This window comes from Gymnoscopelus braueri (genome assembly GCF_963280865.1).
Source record: "Gymnoscopelus braueri genome assembly, chromosome: 6".
NCBI classification, from domain to species: domain Eukaryota; kingdom Metazoa; phylum Chordata; class Actinopteri; order Myctophiformes; family Myctophidae; genus Gymnoscopelus; species Gymnoscopelus braueri.
Genome location: NC_137607.1, coordinates 11,675,124 through 11,695,176, shown reverse-complemented (window position 1 = coordinate 11,695,176; position 20,053 = coordinate 11,675,124). Strand labels below are relative to the sequence as shown.

Genomic DNA, 20,053 nt, shown 5'->3' with positions numbered 1-20,053 from the left:
CCCTATAGGCTGGTCCGGGGTTATGGGTGGACCTAGACCTTCTACACCTTTACAATATGTAATCATGAGCAGGGGAGCATATCTCATTACAACTTAGGAGGGAACCACATAAACAAGGAATCTTATCAGACATCAATAATAATCACCAACTTAGAACTAATGCTATAAACTAACTAATAATGGTCACAATGATTACAGTTTGTCTGATATTTGGTATAAAAAAACAAAACACCAAATCCATGTTCAATGCATGAAACAAACTAACACATTAACATGGCTCCATGTTTAACTGCAGGACTTACAAACATTGATACTTTCACATTAATTCACATCAATTGAGATTTGATTTGATTTGATTTTGGTAAAAGATATTCAACAACATCACAAAACAACTTAAACCTGGGATAACACATTAAAGCGTGTCCAATGTGGTCCTGCAGCATAACTAAAAATAAATAGTCCAATAAATGTATTCGAATTCCCATGAGGTTTTAATTATTAATTTTAATTAAGTTAATTAGGAGAATGAGCGCTCTGAGTTAACAATAACGCTCTGAGTTAACAATAACAGAAAGGTTGTGCAAACTTTACTAAAATAAAGAACAAAATATGTGTCTAATTCGGACAGTTTAGATATTCCTTTCCGTTTTTCAGCTCCACTGTTGTGTTTCTATCCATTCATATTGGCTGAACTTCACTCATTAAACTAGTTAACAGCTCTGTGGACAATGATGATGATGATGATGATTAAGCTTGTGGATTAATTTATTTGGCAGTTGTTGATGATCAGGACACACGGGTAGCAAAAACAAAACCTTCACAAATTATTGTTTACTGTATGTCTTCTATTAAATATAGATCTTAAATTATATAATTTATTTAAAGATACTTTATTGGAGGAACATGTCAGACATGTCCCCTCCTCCCCCCCTGGGATCTGCACCCCTGATCATGAATGATTTGATGTTCAGATGTTAGATTTTGGCTTTAATTTGCTTGGTTTGAATGGAATGTCAAAATATCAATAAAGGAATAAGAAACATAATTGGGCCTCATGTTCTCTTAAATTTCACTCATACAGTATGTTCTCTTAACTGTCAGAGAAAATATAAGATAAGCCAACCTCCACATTCACAAAATGTGTTTTCCCCAGGTAGGTATAGGTAGGTAGGTAGTTCGGTCGGTAGGTCGGTCGGTAGGTCGGTCGACTGACGTCATTACAGACAGATAGAGGTCTGGGTTGTGTGTAGTTACCTTGGAATTCCTGTGGAACTGATTTGTAAAAAGTCGACTAGTCGACAAATCGTCTTGATTAACACAAGTCGACGCCCACCGGGAGAAGTCGAAAGTTGCGTTTTTATTTTTAATAGTTTTATTTATTTATTTATTTTTGTATTTAAAGTAATACAAGGCAGGTCCACAAATAACGATTTTTAGCAGCCTCTGCTGGTCATTACCGTCACTGCAGGTCGTTCGTTTATTCCTGCATTACCCAGAATTCCATTTGTTTTCACCAGAAGACGGAAGCGTTTCAAAAAGCGTTCTTTTAATTGTTTTATCTGTAGATCGTTTCTCTTAGCCAGTGGAGCTTTAGTTATCGTGAGCTGTGTTTTCTTTTGCTGTGGTTTTTCCATTTTAAAATCCTACAATTTCTTAAAAACAGCGTGAGATTCCTTTTTGTTATTAGCGCGGTAGTTCCTGGCCAAACAGGAAACCGGTGCGGTAGTTCCTGGCCAAACAGGAAACCGGTGCATTTCCATTTCTGTTTTCCGGCCAGATGACGTCATTTTCGCGGGAAAGACGGCCCGCCACCGTTTCAATAGAAAATATAATAGTTGACATCAACGGAACCATGTCCTCATCCCTCCCAGTGAGCTGTGGGGTTCCTCAGGGCAGCATTCTAGGGCCGTTACTGTTCCTTCTATACATTAACGACATGAATGCTGCCTGTAACTGCAAATTGTTCCTGTTCGCTGATGACTCGGCACTCCTGATCTCGGGAGAGGACAAGTTGCAAGTTGAGGAGGCGCTCAGCTCCGAACTCTCAAAAATCCGTACTTGGCCTACCGATAACAAACTGTCACTACACCTTGGGAAAACTGAATCCATTCTCTTTGGGACCAAACATTCCCTCAGACAGATGGATGTAAATGATTTCAAGGTCAAAGTCGATGACACAATTATCTCTAGCAAAGAAGAGATTACCTATTTGGGTTGTATTCTTGACAAATACCTGACAGGTGAAAGCATGGCGACAAAGGTGGTCAAAAGAGTAAACCAGAGAACCAAATATATGGGCAGAGTTTCCTCTTTTGTCAACCCTCAGGCCCTCAGGACCCTCTCAGGGGCCCTGATTCAACCACTTTTTGACTATGCTTGCACCTCCTGGTACTCCAACACCTCAGTGTCACTGAAGACTAAGCTTCAAACCTCCCAAAACAAACTGATTCGGCTACTCCTCGGATTGGGGCCCATGACCCACCTTTCTCCCACCCATTTTGCCAGCCTAGGCTGGCTCAGGGTGGAAGACAGGGTTAAACAACTAAAAATGGGACTGGCCTTCAAAATTGTAAATGCAAATTTGCCCAATATGCCCCCTATTCCCGCATATCTGAGTAAATACCTCCAAAAGGTTAGCGACACCCACAGTCACAATACCAGAGGGAGCGTTTGGTACCACCCACCTATAAAACAAACATGGGCAAATTCTCCTTCTACAGCACTGCCACACAGGATTGGAATAGTCTAACCCCATCCCTCCAAAAAATTCAGTTTGCTGGGCTCATTTAAAAGAGCCTTAAAAAAATTACCTTTCAGGAGGCCAAAAGAGGAGGTAGTACCATTTTCCCGTTAGACAGTCGACCCCACCCCCGTTCTTGTACATATATTCCCCCCCCCCCCTTTTTTTGTTGTTGTTGTACATAGTGTTATTTTTATTTATTTATTTATTTATTTTTGCTGTTTTTTTTTTAATGATATTCAAACTGTGGTGCCACTATATCTATGAATTGAATACCAAGGCCCTCATTGGAAACAAGTCCGCAAGGACTTTTATGAACGGACCTGTTAGACAAAGTATTTTAAATGTAACTGTGCTGTTTTACATTTTTTGCCTAATAAAATATTCAATCAATCGAGAAAAGTTTCATGGAGTGGATGTTGTGAAACATTTGCCACTCACAAAAGATATACAATTTAACTTTCGTTTTTTATTTTACCTAGTATTACTTTAAATGAAATATACACACCAAGTGCTGCACTATGAGCTTGTAAAAAAAAAAAGTTTTTAAAGCAAACATTTTGTAACTCAAATCTTTGCTTCTTGGGTCTTCTAAATCCTAACAGTTAAAAAAAACAAAAACATGTTGCTATAATATCAGTGCTGCTCAAACTTTTTCAGGACTTCCCAAAATGATTATGCATTTGGCCGCGGACCCCCATCTGAAAATATGTTGTTCCAGGGACCCCCAGATTTTAGTTAAAATGTATATTATATATTCAAAGATTTGTACATATTTTCATGATTTCTTTAAAAACAAAATAGCAGATCTACAAGCTCATGAGCTTGTATATCTGCTATTTTTTAATAGCCTAAAGAAATGTTAAGATGACACAGATGCGTTCTCTGTCTTAAATGGGTTCAATCTGGCCAACTCACTCAGCCCAGCGGCTTTGCCTTTAGGACAGCAGAGGGCGCTCTTTGGAGCCTAAGGCTGTTGATGCATACTTGCCATTCATTTGTAATGGTTTGGTATGGGTGATGGGAAGTGACACACAGGTGCCAGTGAGGGTGCTACCAGACTGTGGATCATTACGTTCTTTTGTACCAGAGTCTGTGTTACCTTTTACAACTGAAACTGATACAGGGGAGAGCATTTAATTTCAGGGAATGGGGATGTTTGTTTTTCCTGTTCCAGTGCATGACATGTCTCTCATTTCAGAGCTGGTTAATGGAAAACTTCACATGGGGCAGTGGTGGAAAAAGTACTCAAAATCTTTACTTATATAAAAAATGTAGAAGTACAAAAGTATTGGAATCAAAATGTACTTAAAGTACCAAAAGTAGAACGTACTCATTATGCAGAATGTCCCATTTCACAAGTTTTCAAATGTATGAAATGTCTAAAAGTCTTTTGAAAATAGCTAGAGAAAAAGCTCAAGCTTGTAGATCGGCTATTTTCAAATGGTTGAAATGTATACAGGGCTAAAGTGGTTAATGCATGTTTTGCAATAATGCGCTACAATATTTCACATTAATTTAACTGCCCGACATTCAGTTTGGTGGGTCTGCAATAGAACAATACCTCATAAAGAACCTGTAGCTGCTGTAGTATATTTAATAACATAACATCCACATTTGGTAGCATTATTTAACTTCACAAGTCTACAGGTAGCCTACAGTCAGACACAAGAGTGGATTCAAGTAGAGAGGTGCCGGTTTGTCTGAGCGGGGTGTGGGGGCTCTTAGCATTTTCTTTGTCTTACCTGCAGGAGACAGAGAGCATGTGTTCCCCCTTCCTGCCCTAAACAGTTGCAAATGTCTTGGGTCGGGTGGGGGCTCACCTCTGAAGTCTGACACACCCATACCTGTACCTCCTCTTTCTTTAGATCTCTCTGTTATATAAACTGTACCGAAATGCATCTTAGGGTGTGACACTCAGTAGCCGGCAGGCTGCTGAGAAGACCTCAGGGTCCATGGAAGAGCTGTTTTGTACTGTTTTGTACTTATGCAATAAATCGGAAGCAAAGATACCTCACTGACCAGTGATGACTCAATTCATTCTACAACCATTCATTCTCATCTCTGGAACAACAAACTAACTAGACAATATGGCGTTGTTGGCAACTCAATAGAGCCTTTAAGGCAGTGGAAGAATATACCTCATATGGGTTGTCTGCAGTGGGAAATATACCTCACTGCTTTAAACATATTAGGTAAAAGCACAGTTAGGCACGATGATTTTGTGTAAAATACAGACGTGGATCAGCACTCGGCAAAGCACCTCCTTGGTCATTATTATGCGTCTGAGTGGAGCAGAGCAATGTCCAACACAACCTAAACCATTAAAACAGGGAAAGCATCTGTGTCATTTTATATTTTAGATATATATAGAACATTGGTTCTCTTAAGTTTTTTTTTAACACACACTGGCTATTCAAAAAAATAGTAGATATACAAGCTCATAACTAACTGAAACTGTATTGTGTTTACAAAACTAAAACAAACTGAAATTATAGACAAAATGTCCTTCGTTTTTTTTATTACACAATACTTACTCTACCCTTTTTAATCCTGCACCTGAAAAATAACCCAAAGCATTACAAAAAAATAACAAACACTAAAACTAATAAAACACTTAACTAAAACTAAGCGTTTTCACAAAAATAAAAACAAATTAAAAATGAGCAAATCTGCTCTAAAAACGAATTAAAACGAAAAATAAATAAATAAAATAAAATAAAATGAAAAATCCAAAACTATCATAACCTTGGTGTGGACAGCCTTTAACGCTTACCTATTGTACGTAACATGAAAAAAGCAGAACAAGGAAATTCAAAGTGGTGTTACAGCTGCTTTATTCCAATATAAGCTATAAGTGAGGTGTGTAGTGTATTTGGTGGAGACATGCGCACACACACACACACACGCACACACACACACACACACACACACACACACACACACACACACACACAGGTAACAAGTGTGCGTGCATGCATGCCAGTGTTGATTTCGTTGACTAAAACTAAGATGAAAAATGTTCGTTGACTATCTTTTTTCACTTTTTTCATCTACAAGCTCACAACACGTCGCGCTGCGACACGTTGTGAGCTTGTAGATCGTCTATTTTCAGCATGCAACCAAGAGTAAAATCAGCCATTACGACGCCATCAAGGCACCGCCAAAATGAATTTTAGTCGACTAAATCAACTGTAGATTTAGTCTAAAACATTTCAGATGACTAAAATATGACAAAAACGAAATAAACTTTTATTCAAAAGACTTCGACCAAAACTAGATAAAAAATTGCTGTCAAAATCAACACTGATGCGTGCATTATTGATGCGCATTGACCACCACTGCCGTGGTGGTGTAGGAGTAGGGACTGAGCAACAGAGCCAAGGTGTAGTGACGGTGTCCGTCTGCGTGCGCCTGGAACACCACCTGAAACACATAACAACACACACACACACATTTAAATAAACACCACCTGCACACATAATACACATTGAAATAAACACCACCTGCACACATAACAACACACATACATTTAAATAAACAGCACCTACACACATAATAGACATTTAAATAAACACCACCTGCACACATAACAACACACACACATTTAAATAAACACCACCTGCACACATAACAACACACACACACATTTAAATAAACACCACCTGCACACATAACAACACACACACATTTAAATAAACACCACCTGCACACATAACAACACATACACATTTAAATAAACACCACTTGAAACACATAACAACACATACACATTTAAATAAACACCACCTGCACACATAACAACACACACACATTTAAATAAACACCACCTGCACACATAACAACACACACACACACACACACACACATTTAAATAAACACCACCTGCACACATAACAACACACACACACACACACATTTAAATAAACACCACCTACACACATAATACATATTTAAATAAACACCACCTGCACACATAACAACATATATGCACATTTAAATAAACACCACCTGAAACACATAATAACACATACACATTTAAATAAACACCACCTGCACACATAACAACATGCACATCTGCTACTTTAGATGCTTTTGTGTTACGCTGTAATATTATCAAGTAGGGTGTTAATTTACGAAAAAACGCAAAAGGTCAGAATGAGAGGTTTCTGCCCGACAGCAACGATACATATAAACACCACCTGCACACATGCAACAACACACATTAAAGCTGCGCTGTATACATGTAACTTTCCTCCTCTACCCCGGATTTGATTTGAACCCGGTTTCCTGCCCAAGTGCTGACATTTTTACCATTGAGCTAATAGAGCCTGCCTGCTTGCTCAGGGGATGAATTGAATCTTGACCATCAGATTCGTGTCAGATCCTGCGTTTAGGTTTGACATGACCTTTGACACCATCTAAATGGTACACATTATGAGTCATGTGAGCAAGATGTATCAGTCAGATTTTTCATATTCCATTACCATTGCCTACGATTGACTTCTAAAGTGTGTGGGGGCGGAGCCCGTTTAAAAAAGAATGCAGCAAATCAAGGGCCTCTAAACAACGCAGAGGCAAAACAATTTAACTTCCACTCATATGGAGCACCACACATGCTGTTTGTTGCTGAAAATCCTCTCTAAGAAGAGGATTTTTTCCTGTCATGTTGACTCGTCATTTACATTCCTGGCCTGATTTGTGCTCACAGTCTGACCCTGTGCAAACATAATTGACACAACAAGGCATTAATGATCATCATTTATCACAGCCTTTCCCTCATTACCCTGTGCTTCACTGCCTTGCATCCAAAATGTAAAATAACCACAGAACCCTTGACTGCGCTCCTGAAGAGCAGGCAGGTGACTGGTATATGGCTGTCTCTGTTGATGATGTGTACAAGGGTTAATGAGATCAGCTGTATATCGTAAAGCACTTTAATCGGTCAAATTCCACACGCACAAACATTGTGTGTGTGTGTGTGTGTGTGTGTGTGCGCGAGCGCGTAAACTTGGCAACAGGTCTGGCAAAGCTCCACCCTTTGCCAGACTCATCTGAGATAGTAAGATTAACCTTCAGATCAAACACACCAGACAGTGTAGACTGTCTGTCCACAGGTACAGGAGGGAATACTGACCCAGACCACTGGAACCTGCTGCTGAATGGACTTTAACAAGATCCAGGATTCACTGCTAAAAGAGGGACTCTTGCCACGACTGACTGGCTGATTTCCTGTCTTGAGCAGAGTGTTTGTAGCTTCACTCAAAAGACTAAATGGCTTCCAAGTCGTCTTTCTCAGGAGAGGATTTTTTGTGTCCTGTGTGTCGTGACGTCTTTAAAGATCCTGTTCTCCTGTCATGTAGCCACAGCTTCTGCAAAGCCTGTCTGCAGGAATGGTGGAGAGTGAAGGAAATAAAGGAGTGTCCAGTTTGTAAGAAGAGACATTCAATGGATCCACCTTGTAACCTGGCTCTCAAGAACCTGTGTGAGGCCTTCATACAGGAGAGACAGCAGAGAGCTTCAACAGGGTCTGAGGTTGAGGTTCTCTGCAGTCTGCATGCTGAGAAACTCAAATTGTTTTGTCAGGAATGTCAACAGCCAGTGTGTTTTGTGTGTCTTCATTCACAAAAACACGCCAACCACCATTTCAGACCCATTGATGAAGCTGCAGTGAATCACAAGAACTTACTGAAATTACTAAAGCCTTTACAGGAGAAGCTAGAGGTCTTCAATAAAGTGAAAACAAACTATGACCAAACAGCAGAACACATTGAGTTCCAGACCCGACACACAGAGATGCAAATGAAGGACCAGTTTAAGAAGCTTCATCAGTTTCTACAAGATGAAGAGGAGGTCAGGATCGCTGAACTGAGGGAGGAAGAGCAGCAGAAGAGTCAGATGATGAAGGAGAAGATTGAGGGTCTGAACAGAGAGATATCGACCATTTCAAACACAATCAGAGACATAGAGGAGGAGCTGAGAGCTGAACACGTCTCATTCTTGCAGAACTACAAGACGACAAGGGAAAGAGTCCAGTTCACATTGCCGGACCCACAGCTGGTTTCAGGACCACTGATAGACGTGACCAAACACCTGAAAAACCTGACCTTCAGAGTCTGGGGCAAGATGAAGGACATTGTCTCCTACACTCCTGTCATTCTGGACCCCAACACTGCACATCCAGAATACATCCTGTCTGATGATCTGACCAGTGTGAGACGTGGAGAGAGACAGCAGCTTCCTGACAACCCAGAGAGGTTTGACGTCCATGGCTTTGTCCTGGGTTCTGAGGGCTTTAACTCAGGGGCTCACAGCTGGGATGTTGAGGTTGGAGACAATACATCCTGGGTACTGGGCGTGTTACCAGAGTCTTATCAGAAGAAGGGAACTGCAGGTGGTCAATACTGGAAAATACAGTTTTATAAAGGTAAATACACCGCATTCTCCTCATCAGGGTCATCCACTGCCCTCTCAGTGAAGCAGAAACCCCAGAGGATCAGAGTCCAGCTGGACTGGAACAGAGGAAAGCTGTTCTTCTCTGATCCTGATACTAACGCACACATAAACACCTTCAAACACAGTTTCACTGACACACTCTTTCCATTCATTTGGACTGCTGATACTCTCCCTCTGAAGATGTTACCAGGGAAGGTCACTGTAACATGTGCCAAATGCCAGGGCAGGAAGCCATCAAATACAGCAAGATTTTAGTCCATTGAAAGAATTAATTGAATTTAAGGGTTAAGGATGATTTTAAATTGAATGTGTAGACTGCAGTGAAATAAATAAATTACGTTTTTTGCAATATGATCCATGCTCAGCCTGGCACCAATCAAAGTTACTGGATTGGTTTAAAGATGTGGACTCAGGGGAGTTAAGAATTCAGAATATCAATAAAAGACACTGGAAAGAAAGAGACACTGGTGTCTACATATTGACAAGAAAGAGACAGAGGAGGAAGTGGTACAGTCAGCTGGGTCATTAAGGCCACTGTGGCCTCAGGGCATGCCATTTTCTTTTGAAGGGCACAAGGCCAAACTGATTATGATATTGAGGGTTTAAGGTATAAATCAAAACTATATAATTAATGTTGTACATCTACACAGTTTCATGATAAAATGTAGAATCACCATTTTTGGATGAATCTGAAAAGGTTTTATTTAACAATTTCATTCATTATCGTTTAATTTTATTTATGTATACATTTTTTTAAAGGTGATTATTGTTTTATTTAGTGTGTGAGCCAATTAACTAACCGGTGCCTAATCACCAACTATTGACTATTCTGACCAACTACTGCCTATTCACCAACCGATGACTATTTACCAACCAGTGCACCATATTCATTATAGTTTTTGATTCTTCTGAAAATAATTTGGCAACTATATTTTTCTTTGTTTCTATTGAAACTATAGATCTGAAACAAATGAATACAAAAATCTATAGACATTGTTTATAAATCAAATAAATATCTACCACTCAACGCCGGTGTGATTTGAGTTCCTTTGCATCACATAGCAAATATGGCCCCTCATAGGTGGCTAATCACCCTGAAGGGATGTATTTCTCAATAAAGGGGATTGTTAATTTTTTTTTATCTGGGCCCTACTTTTAGATAATTTGGACCACAAACGAAGGGTAGGGGTAAAAGTTTCGTGTCTGGATCGAGGGGCAAGCTCTTTCCAATGTCAAATATGTGGTAAAGAAAACTCTAATGCTTTGGCCCTCAAAAGTTATTATTTCTTTCAGGACAAATACAGACTTATGCAATCCATGAACCGGGGTCACCCGTGCACGTGCTGAAATGTCTAGGCCTACTTTTGAGCGAGTGAGATATATCAATATTATAATAATAATGTCCCTTGAATGCAATACATCTTGTTAACCAATAGGTGTCACTACCCAACCACAGGATCTAAATGTCTCAATGGAAGAGCAGGGAGATGGTGATGAACTCCAACCACTGCACAATGTACTAGTTATTTGGGTTTAAAGGAACACTTCACCCAAACAATTACTCACCCATGACTCACCCATCTGGTCAAATGTTTTTACTTAAGTAAAAGTATCAATACTTTAATATGGAAATATTTTGTTATTAAAGTCCGGAATTAAAAAAAATGTACTTGAGTAAAAGTACAAAAGTATTGGTATCAAAATGTACTTAAAGTACCAAAAGCAGAAAGTACTCATTATGCAGAATGTCCTATTTCACAACTTTTCAAATGTATAAAATGTATGAATTTCTCAAATCTTTACAAAATAGCAGATCTACAAGCTCACAATGTGTCACATCGCGATGCATTGTGAGCTTGTAGATCTGCTATTTTCAAATGGCCAAAATGTATATAGGGCTGAAGTGTTTAATGTATGTTTTGTAATAATAATCAAAATCTACAAAGTAACTAGTAACTAAAGTCTTCAAATAATTGTAGTAAAAAACAATATTTTCCTCTGGGATGTAGTGGAGTAGAAGTAAAAGTATTGGAAGTACTACAGTAAAGTAAAAATACCTCAAAATTGTACTTAAGTACTGTACTTGAATGCATGTACTTAGTTACTTTACACCACTGCCTTGAATTCATGGAGAGTTCTTTTTTATTTATGTTTGCGTTCCTGAGCTAATAATCCAATATTTGACTAATTGAAGAGCAAACCATATTTAGAACATTCTCTATGAACTTGGATCATCAGTAGGATCATCAGTGATTGATTACACTGTGAGTTTAAATTATTCTTTCGTAATAGTTTTGCATTGGTCTCCTACTGCAGCGGACACCCCAAATTAAATTATTAATCTCAGGAATGTGACGAAAACAAAAGAAATCTCCATGAATTCAAGTATTTTTTTCCTTTAACATACATGCCATTAAAATAACTTTTTGTTCCCTAAAAAGGATTGCTGCTTTAAAGGGATAGTTCACCCACTTTTTTAAAAACCTTTTTCTATCGATTAGTCACCCATGGAGACTTGAATTCATGGATATTCTTTAGTTTTTGTCCCATTCCTAAGCCAATAATTTGATGACCAGTGGACCGGTATAGGCAACGGTTCCGGTAGGAGACACAAAGGAGACTCTTTGTGTCTCCCACCGGAACCGCTGCTGGTCATCAAATTATTGTCTTAGGAATGCGAGAAAAAAAAATATCCATGAATTCAAGTCTCCATGGAGTGACTAATCGATAGGAAAAAAAAAATCATTTTGGGGGTGAACTATACCTTTAAATGGGGGAGGGGGGGGGGGGTGGGGGGCGACTGGTATCTGGGATGAATCGTCCATAATACTCACATCAGCTAATTCATGGAAGGGAACGAATCCTTGGGCCTTCCAGTATGCTTTGGTGTCAAACTCCACTCTGTAGACGGCGGGCGGGAACTGCTCCTCCGTGATGAGACTATGGACCTCCCCGGTCACGTCTGTCACTCTATACGACACATCGGGGAGACCAAAGGTTCACATCCAATTCACCCAGTTTCAACAAGCACAGGTCATAGAGTATCGACCGGCCTGACGTCGTGTACTGTACTGTGTTTACATACTGTGTAGAGTGTAGACTCATGTCAACGTAGTCTAGCTTTCTGTGTCAGGATGAGTTCAGACAAACCAACGAGTTCACGCAAACTAGACTGTGATGCTAGGTTCTTGGTTTACCTATGATCCTAGATTACCGAGGCACTACACTGTCTCTCTGCATTTGATGTACGTGTTTACCTTGCTTACTGTAAGTCACTCTGGATAAAGAGTGTCTGCTAAATGCAAAGTACTCAATTTGTTTACTACTTCCTTTTGTTCACAGTTCATCCTTCTTGACCCAGCACCTGTCGAAATGTTTGGATATGCGTGCACCTCTTAACCGCTATAAATTGTAAATTCTACCATGAGATGTAGGCTAAGGACTGAGATTCACGCAATATATGAAACACGAAATAGCATTTGATTGTGTTATTTAATATTACATTGAATAACACAACACAACAGGCCATTTTAGGTTTGTTTTATGTTCCTAAAAGAAGGAAACGCATGTCGTAAACTATACTGACTGGTATAAGTTTTCAGACATACGTACCCAGTAGCGACCGGAGCCCATTCTTCGTTGGCACCTTGCCGAAACACTTTGAGAGCCACAGAGCCAGCGGGCGTGCCCTTCACCGCGTCCAGAATCTTCACCATCAGCGGGCAGTGAGTGTCCGACCCGCCATGCTTCTCCTGGCACAGATAAACAAGATTCAATATGTTTTATTGTTAATCTTATGTACTGTAGGTAGGCTACATACCATTACAGTTATTTTGTTCTGGTTCCTCGAAATATTGAAGCAGCAAAAATTATTACTTCAGGTACAGTTCCATGGTCTAGTACAGTACGTGTGAATAGGGGAAGGGAAACACCATCACGTGAGTGAGTTGGAGGCACAAACAAAGGTGCTTCATGTGTGCATTTGGCTCCTTTTCATGTTGCTATTTTTATTAAGAAGAAAACCCGGACTGGATCCGCAGATCTGGATCCAGGGAAACTCTCCCCTGTTAGGTGACAAGAAGCTCAGTTGGCTCTCATGGACCGGCCCTTCAAATAGTAAAATCAATCAAGGAAGTTGACAATTTTATAAAAAAAACAAACAGTACTGGGTTTTTTGACGTTCTATACTGCTGAATCAGTTTTGTTTGCATTCATTTACAGGGTTAAAGAGCTCCTCCAAAGCGGTTTTGCCGTCAATGAGGAGCATATTTTGAATTATCAATTTCTAAACAATGGAGCAATTTTTTTTCTTTCTTATCCACCTTTGGAGTTACATCATGGTAAGGTAACTACACAACCTAAACCTCTACCAAAGTGGTCTTGCCCTTTAAACTGGTGTTAACTGGCAGTGTTTGGGGACTGGGAAGGAGGGAGTGTATAGTTTTGAGTTACACCTGGTGACCCTTAGGCCGGGTGGTAACAATATAAACAATAACAAGGAAATAAAACATGAAAGGAATAGTAAAAGAACAGCAGTTGGTCCTACAGCACACTTGAGGTGCTTGAAGACGCCTTGTGCGTGGTTCCTACTCCTATAGTTATAAATATCTATTTACATGTACTATCTGTGTATCTAAAAGCTGCAGCATGAACTGTGCCAAACCAGTACAACCTGTTGATGATGCCTATGGAATCTTATCACAACCACAGGTTGACAGATTGACACTGTGTGTGTGTGTGTGTACCCAGCCTGTCACTGTCACACACTGTAATATATGCATGGCTATTCTTTTGGAATAGCCAAAGACATCTAAAATGACACGAGACGTGTTCCCCGGATTGAATGGGTTAAGAATCTGTAGCTTTACACATAGCACATGCTGACCCTGGTCTGTGTGATTACATTACAGTGGAAAGCAGAGGGTGAACCACCTCCATGTCAGTGACCTGTTAATACAAAGAGTTTACACAAATAGAATTCCAAAGAATTTCAAAGAACTTCAACAGTTGCAAAAATCTGCAAGCTCACAACACATTGTGAGCTTGTAGATCGGCTATTTTCGCTATCATTAGTAATCATTGCTATACAGTACAGTGTTTGTTCAGTAACAGGGGTCTCCCTGTCTCTCCAGCTCTACACCAAACTGTATCCAATCAGGAGAGCGGAAGAGCATTCCTCAGCATAAGTTTTATAGTGTTCCTTTTATAGTGTCTTTTTTTTGGGGGGGTGGAGCCTGGAGTCAGAAGCGCTTTTTAATGCTTTTCATTGGTTAATTATTATTTTTACCAACACAACAAGGGTGTTCAATGGCCTTGATTTATGGAAAGAAATGCAAAAGAGTCAAAATGGAGTTGGATGGTTCCTGCCGGACAGCATAGTGACACGCATGTAGAAATGACATATTTAGATATTGTACACTGCTTTCTTATCACCATTTTACCACATTTAACCTGCGATCTGTAAGATTCCTAGGAATCCCAGTCTCCTGTGTATGCGTCCAAATGCCTACTGCTGCACTAAGACAGAACCCATTTTAGCAGAAGACATAGAGTAATGCGTTTTGAGCTTCACGTAAAAACCTCTTGTCAACCAGTTGTGCTACAGTAGCTCCTACCCCGGCCACAAGATCTAAATGTCTCAATAGAAGAGCAGGGAGACTACCTGCAACCACTGCAATTTGTTTTAAATATACGAACATACTCTACCATAGGGCTTTCACGACTAGAGATTTTTACTGGTCGACTAATTTGACCCAGTGGTAGTCGACTAGTCGACTAGTCGATTTGTACCTATTTTTCCATTTTTTAATGCCATTACTATTATCATTATGCTCCTGCCTTTATTTTTATGCCGTTTTAAGGGAAGCGCTTCTCGCACAGCAGCACAGCAGCGTCTATAAGGATCCTCAAAAGGGAGTTATTGCCCAATAATAGGCTATTATTGGGCATACTTTTGACCCCCTTTTGATAAAAATAAAGGCAGGAGGATAATAATAATAGTAATGGGCCATTACTATGGCATTAAAACAATGGGGGGGAAAAATCAACTATTCGACTAGAACCAACAAGGTCGACTAGTGGTTATACTAGTCGACTACTCGATTAGATGGTGAAAGCCCTACTCTACCATAACAGTTTATTCACATTAGAAACCATATGGATAGCAGCTTTAAGTCAATGTTATCTCCATGACACACACATGCACACACATGCACACACATGCACACATGTGCACACATGTGCACACACATGCACACACGTGCACACACACACACACACACACATACACTCACCAGAGGGGCAGCGTGACAGAGGAGGACCGCTGTAGAGACAAGGGCCACAAACTGCAGGAATCGAACCATTCTGGACTGGTACTACCTCAGCCTACGGACAGACACAGATCACACACTCACACACACACACACACACACACGTCACACACTTACACATACACAGAATAAAGCACATTGAACATTGAACATTACACTCTTATATGCAACCCACTGGTGCCCAGACTGCCCACGCACGCCCACTCTGTCTGCCAGGAGGACGTCACTATGGCTTGTCTGGAATAACGTAATGCCCCCCTTTTTTCTCTCCAAATGATCGGATGTTTTTAAATGTAAATTGGTTTTCAAGCTGAGACATACTCTACATACATATATCTGGTAGCGAGGAGGTTTATTTTGTTGATTCATGGCAGCTATATCAGCCTTTAGACCCTGAAAGGTTCACGTTGTCCTGCTTACTGTACCACTGGAACTGTTTGGAACTGTTTGAAATAACATCGCTGTCAGGATGTACAAATCAATAAAGGTCAAAGATATTACAGAAGAAAATCATACTGGATGAGAAAGACGTGTAGCCTGGCTGAGAGATTGTGTGGAGAGAGTGGCTTAAAATTATTTTTTATCAATTGTGACTAAATAATGGCATTGCTTTCGGGCAGAAACCTTATATCTCCATATTTCACTATAGAATAAAATCAAATTGAAAGCAACGGTTTTGGACATGCCACCCGACAGCGACAAATGTATTTGTGTACGATTTTTTAAATATCTATATAAAATATATTGGCTAATATACACACACCCTTATTTACACTATACATCTTCTATTCTTACTTGTCTCCGTAGATGGAAGGAAGGACTGAGCCTCAACAAGGAGCATCAGCTTGTTTAAGACTTGTGTGAAGTCTTAAAACCATTACATTTTTGCAATGAACAAAGAGGGGCTTTTAAATATTTCGTTTCTCTAAGAAACAACATGGGAGCTTTAATGTTCTGTTCTGTAGGACAGCTGAAACATTAAAAGCAGTTGACAGTTTGAAAGAAAATATATAAATATAGATAATAATAATATAGTAATAATAATAATAAACTTTATTTATATACTGTAGCACCTTTTTAAACAATGTTACAATGTGCTTAACAACTTAAAATCACCAGTGAATCATACATCTTAAATAATTACAGCTACAAGAACAACACACAACAAAATCAGTGAGTATACAGTAGATGCACTGAATTCTGCTGTTAAGAGGTTAAAAAGGCCTTTCTATAAAAATGGGTCTTTAATTTGGATTTAAAAATGGCAATGGAACTAGCAACCCTGAGGTCCAATGGGAGGCTGTTCCAGAGTCTAGGGGCCCTGACGGGAAAGGCCTGATCGCCCTTGGTCACCAGCCTATAGACTTAGGAACTACTAGTAGGGCCGAATCAGAGGACCTTAGGCGGCGAACAGGCACATGGGGTACTAGCAGGTCAGCTAGGTATTGTGGTGCCAGGCCATTAAGAGCTTTAAAAGTTAACAATACAATCTTAAAATCTATTCTAAAAGTTACTGGCAACCAGTGCAGTGCAGCCAGTACCAGGGTTATGTGCTCTGATCTAGTCCCAGCAATGAGTCTGGCGGCGGCATTCTGTACCAACTGCAGGCGGTGTATGGATCCTTTGCTGAGAGTGGAATATAGGGCGTTACAATAGTCCAGGCGAGATGAAATTAGGGCCTTTGTGAAGGTTAGGGTTGGAAAGGACTGGTCGAATTCTGTGAATGTTCCTTATGTGGAAGAAGCAGGTACGAACCACAGTTTTTACCTGAGCCTCAAGAGGTCAGAGTCCAGTAATACGCCCAGATTTCTTGCTACTGGTGTGATATTGGCTAACATGGAGTCATTACAGTTGTATAAGTGGGATCTAGAGGTGAGAGGGCCGAACAGGAGGATTTCTGACTTGTTTGTAATTGTATTGAGTTGCAGGAAATTTGCGGACATCCAGTTTTGTAGGTCGGCCAGGCCGGCCTTAAGGGAAGATAGACAGTTGGGGTTTGAGGTGTTGATGCCACTGGATGACCATAATGATGAATGGAAAAGGGGACTATTACAGTAACAGTTATTACAGTAACTTAAAATGGGTCATTAAAAACATCTGATCATTTGGAGAGAAAAAAGGGGGCCCTTTATCTAGCCCACTTCCTGCCCCCAGGTTACTTAGATCATCCACTCATGAACTCCTTTCAGTTCCACAAACAAAAAACAAAAGCCTTTTCTGTTGCTGCACCTCAACTTTGGAATCCTATGTCCCACATAAGGCAAGCCCCACCATTAACAATGTTGTTGTTGTTGTTGTTGTTGTTGTTGTTGTTGTTGTTGTTTGGGTCTTTATGGTTTATTGTGCTCTATTATTGCTTTTGTGTATATGGACTATGGTATAAGTGCTGTTTGTCTTTTGGAAAGCACTTAGGGTCAACCACTGTTGTTTTCAAATGTGCTCTATACATAAACATGACTTGACTTGACTTAGAAATAATTTGAGTTGAATAGCCTAGGGAATGAAAATTTCAATATGTTCAAAACAACTTTTCAACTACTTTTTGAAATTAAAATGTCTAATTGACATTATGTTAGCATGACAGTGGATGATGACAGTGCTGTCATGAACTGTCATCAACAGAAGCTAGTGATGATGATGACTGACTGCAAAACCCTCATGGTAATTTTCTGGACACAGTACATTTCTAGTAAAACACATATTTTAAACTTTTGGGGCATAAAAAAAAGCTGTGGAGTGGTTTTATACTTCATATTGAAACACATTATTGTGTAATGTGATTGTTTTTAGGGTGCCTTTTAACATTTCACCTGTAGATGGAGCCAGAGTATATTGGCACTGCAAGTAGCAGATATTCAGATATTTATATACTAGTCCATATCTAAGCAACAATGTTGGTTGGAAATATGTTTACTTAAGATGAGATAACTGCAGAAAAAACAAAAGCAAAACCTTATTTACTGGGGCAGTACAGATTTAGCTATTCAACAGGTAATTTCTAAAATGTGTATTAACATATTTATTGTTATGAGAATGCATAATTATAACATGCGTAATATGACTTTTCACATTATTTGAATTTCAAGCATTTAAAATAATCTGTTGCCCTGTCTTTAACCCCTTAAGCCTTATACTTTGTTTTTCCATGAATTACAAAAACAACCAATCTACAAGCTCACAATGCGTCATGATGCAATGCATTGTGAGCTTGTAGATCGGCTATTTTCACTGCTGCAGGTGAGTGAATGGGTGAATGTGACTCGTTTATATTTAGATAAATATTACATAATTATCACACTATGGATATTCAGTTTTCAGCTTCACCCCAGCTGATTGCTGCTCAAGAGGTCAGGCTAGACTAGAGCACAGGGTGGTGGGGGTTAGGATTAGGGGTTGAGGGCCCTATCTTGCGCACCGCCTTGCCCCTTTTGCCTAAACCTTTTTGCCAATTTTTTATATTTTGAAGATACATTTAAAATAGTGAAAATAGCCAATCTACATCGAGATCGGCGATTTGAACTACGGTACTTTAAAAATATTTTTCAAAATAGTAAAGAATGCCTAAAAGAACGCAAGATAAACCTGCATGGGACCTTCTGTTTCCCAGGCTCTACCCATTCAGCAATGGCCAACCCTCCTGGCACAGCACTTTGGATACATAATGCAGATCATTTAACTGAGGTGAGGTTAGGTGTGATCACTGTTTGATGTGAAATAAAAACTTGCCAGAGCAGCAGCAAAGAATGCTCTCTCTCTCTCTCTCTGTATGTGTTGGCAGGAGACAGTGTGACTCTGACAGGCAGCCCTCAGGGCAGAAACACATAAAGATCGCGGTGACATTTGTGAGAACGCACACAACTCACAAAACCACCTGGAAACCATAACGTTGCTGTCAGGCATAAACCTCTTATCTCCATATTTATTTATTTTTTCGTGTTTTTTTTGTAAATTAACACCCTACTTGATCATACTACAGTGTCACGCAAAAGCATCAAAAGTTTCAGATCCACAAGCTTGAAACGCGGTGCAAAGCGATGCGTTTTGAGCTTGGAGATCTGATACTTTTGCAACTTTTGAATTTGAATCCTAAAACGTAACCGTTTTGGACATATGAGGTTTCCACCCGACAGAGACAACAAGTAGGTTAAAGGTGCTGTATGTTTATGTGGCGGAACAACTCAAAGCCGGGCCGGGAGGCACAGCACAGTGATCAGGCCCCCGCTGCGCACATCCCGCAAAATTTTGCGGGTTTTGGGCGGATTCGGTCACTTTTTGGGGGTCTTTTTGTCACTTTATTTCGGTTTTAGGGTTAGGGTAGGGTTAGGTTAGGGTTATGTTGTTTAATTCTTATTTTTGCCTGATTTTACCGATTTATTATCTGACGGCCCGGGCCCTCCAGGGTCGCGGGCCGGGGGGCGGCCGCCTCCCTGGCCTCCCCGGACGCTCCGCCACTGTAGCCTTTCTGTTTTGTTTAAAACAAAATGTTTTTGTGAAGGATCCCTGGCTAATAAGCCACATTATGCCTTAA

The 20,053-nt window shown here is 39.9% G+C and overlaps 2 protein-coding genes across 2 annotated transcripts; one reads left to right on the top strand and one right to left on the bottom strand.

Annotated features, from left to right (window-relative positions):
- Positions 1 to 6,058: 6,058 nt before the first annotated feature.
- ttr (transthyretin (prealbumin, amyloidosis type I)) lies at positions 6,059 to 15,558 on the bottom strand (the record flags this gene model as incomplete). Its single annotated transcript, XM_080430445.1, has 4 exons — positions 6,059 to 6,166; positions 12,031 to 12,166; positions 12,809 to 12,948; positions 15,490 to 15,558. 4 exons carry the CDS (start codon positions 15,556 to 15,558, stop codon positions 6,059 to 6,061), a joined length of 453 nt encoding a protein of 150 aa, XP_080286571.1.
- Positions 8,015 to 9,451, top strand: LOC308086340 (E3 ubiquitin-protein ligase TRIM35-like; the record flags this gene model as incomplete). The annotated part of the gene is made up of 1 exon (XM_080429861.1): positions 8,015 to 9,451. One exon carries the CDS (start codon positions 8,015 to 8,017, stop codon positions 9,449 to 9,451), a length of 1,437 nt encoding a protein of 478 aa, XP_080285987.1.
- Positions 15,559 to 20,053: the final 4,495 nt, after the last annotated feature.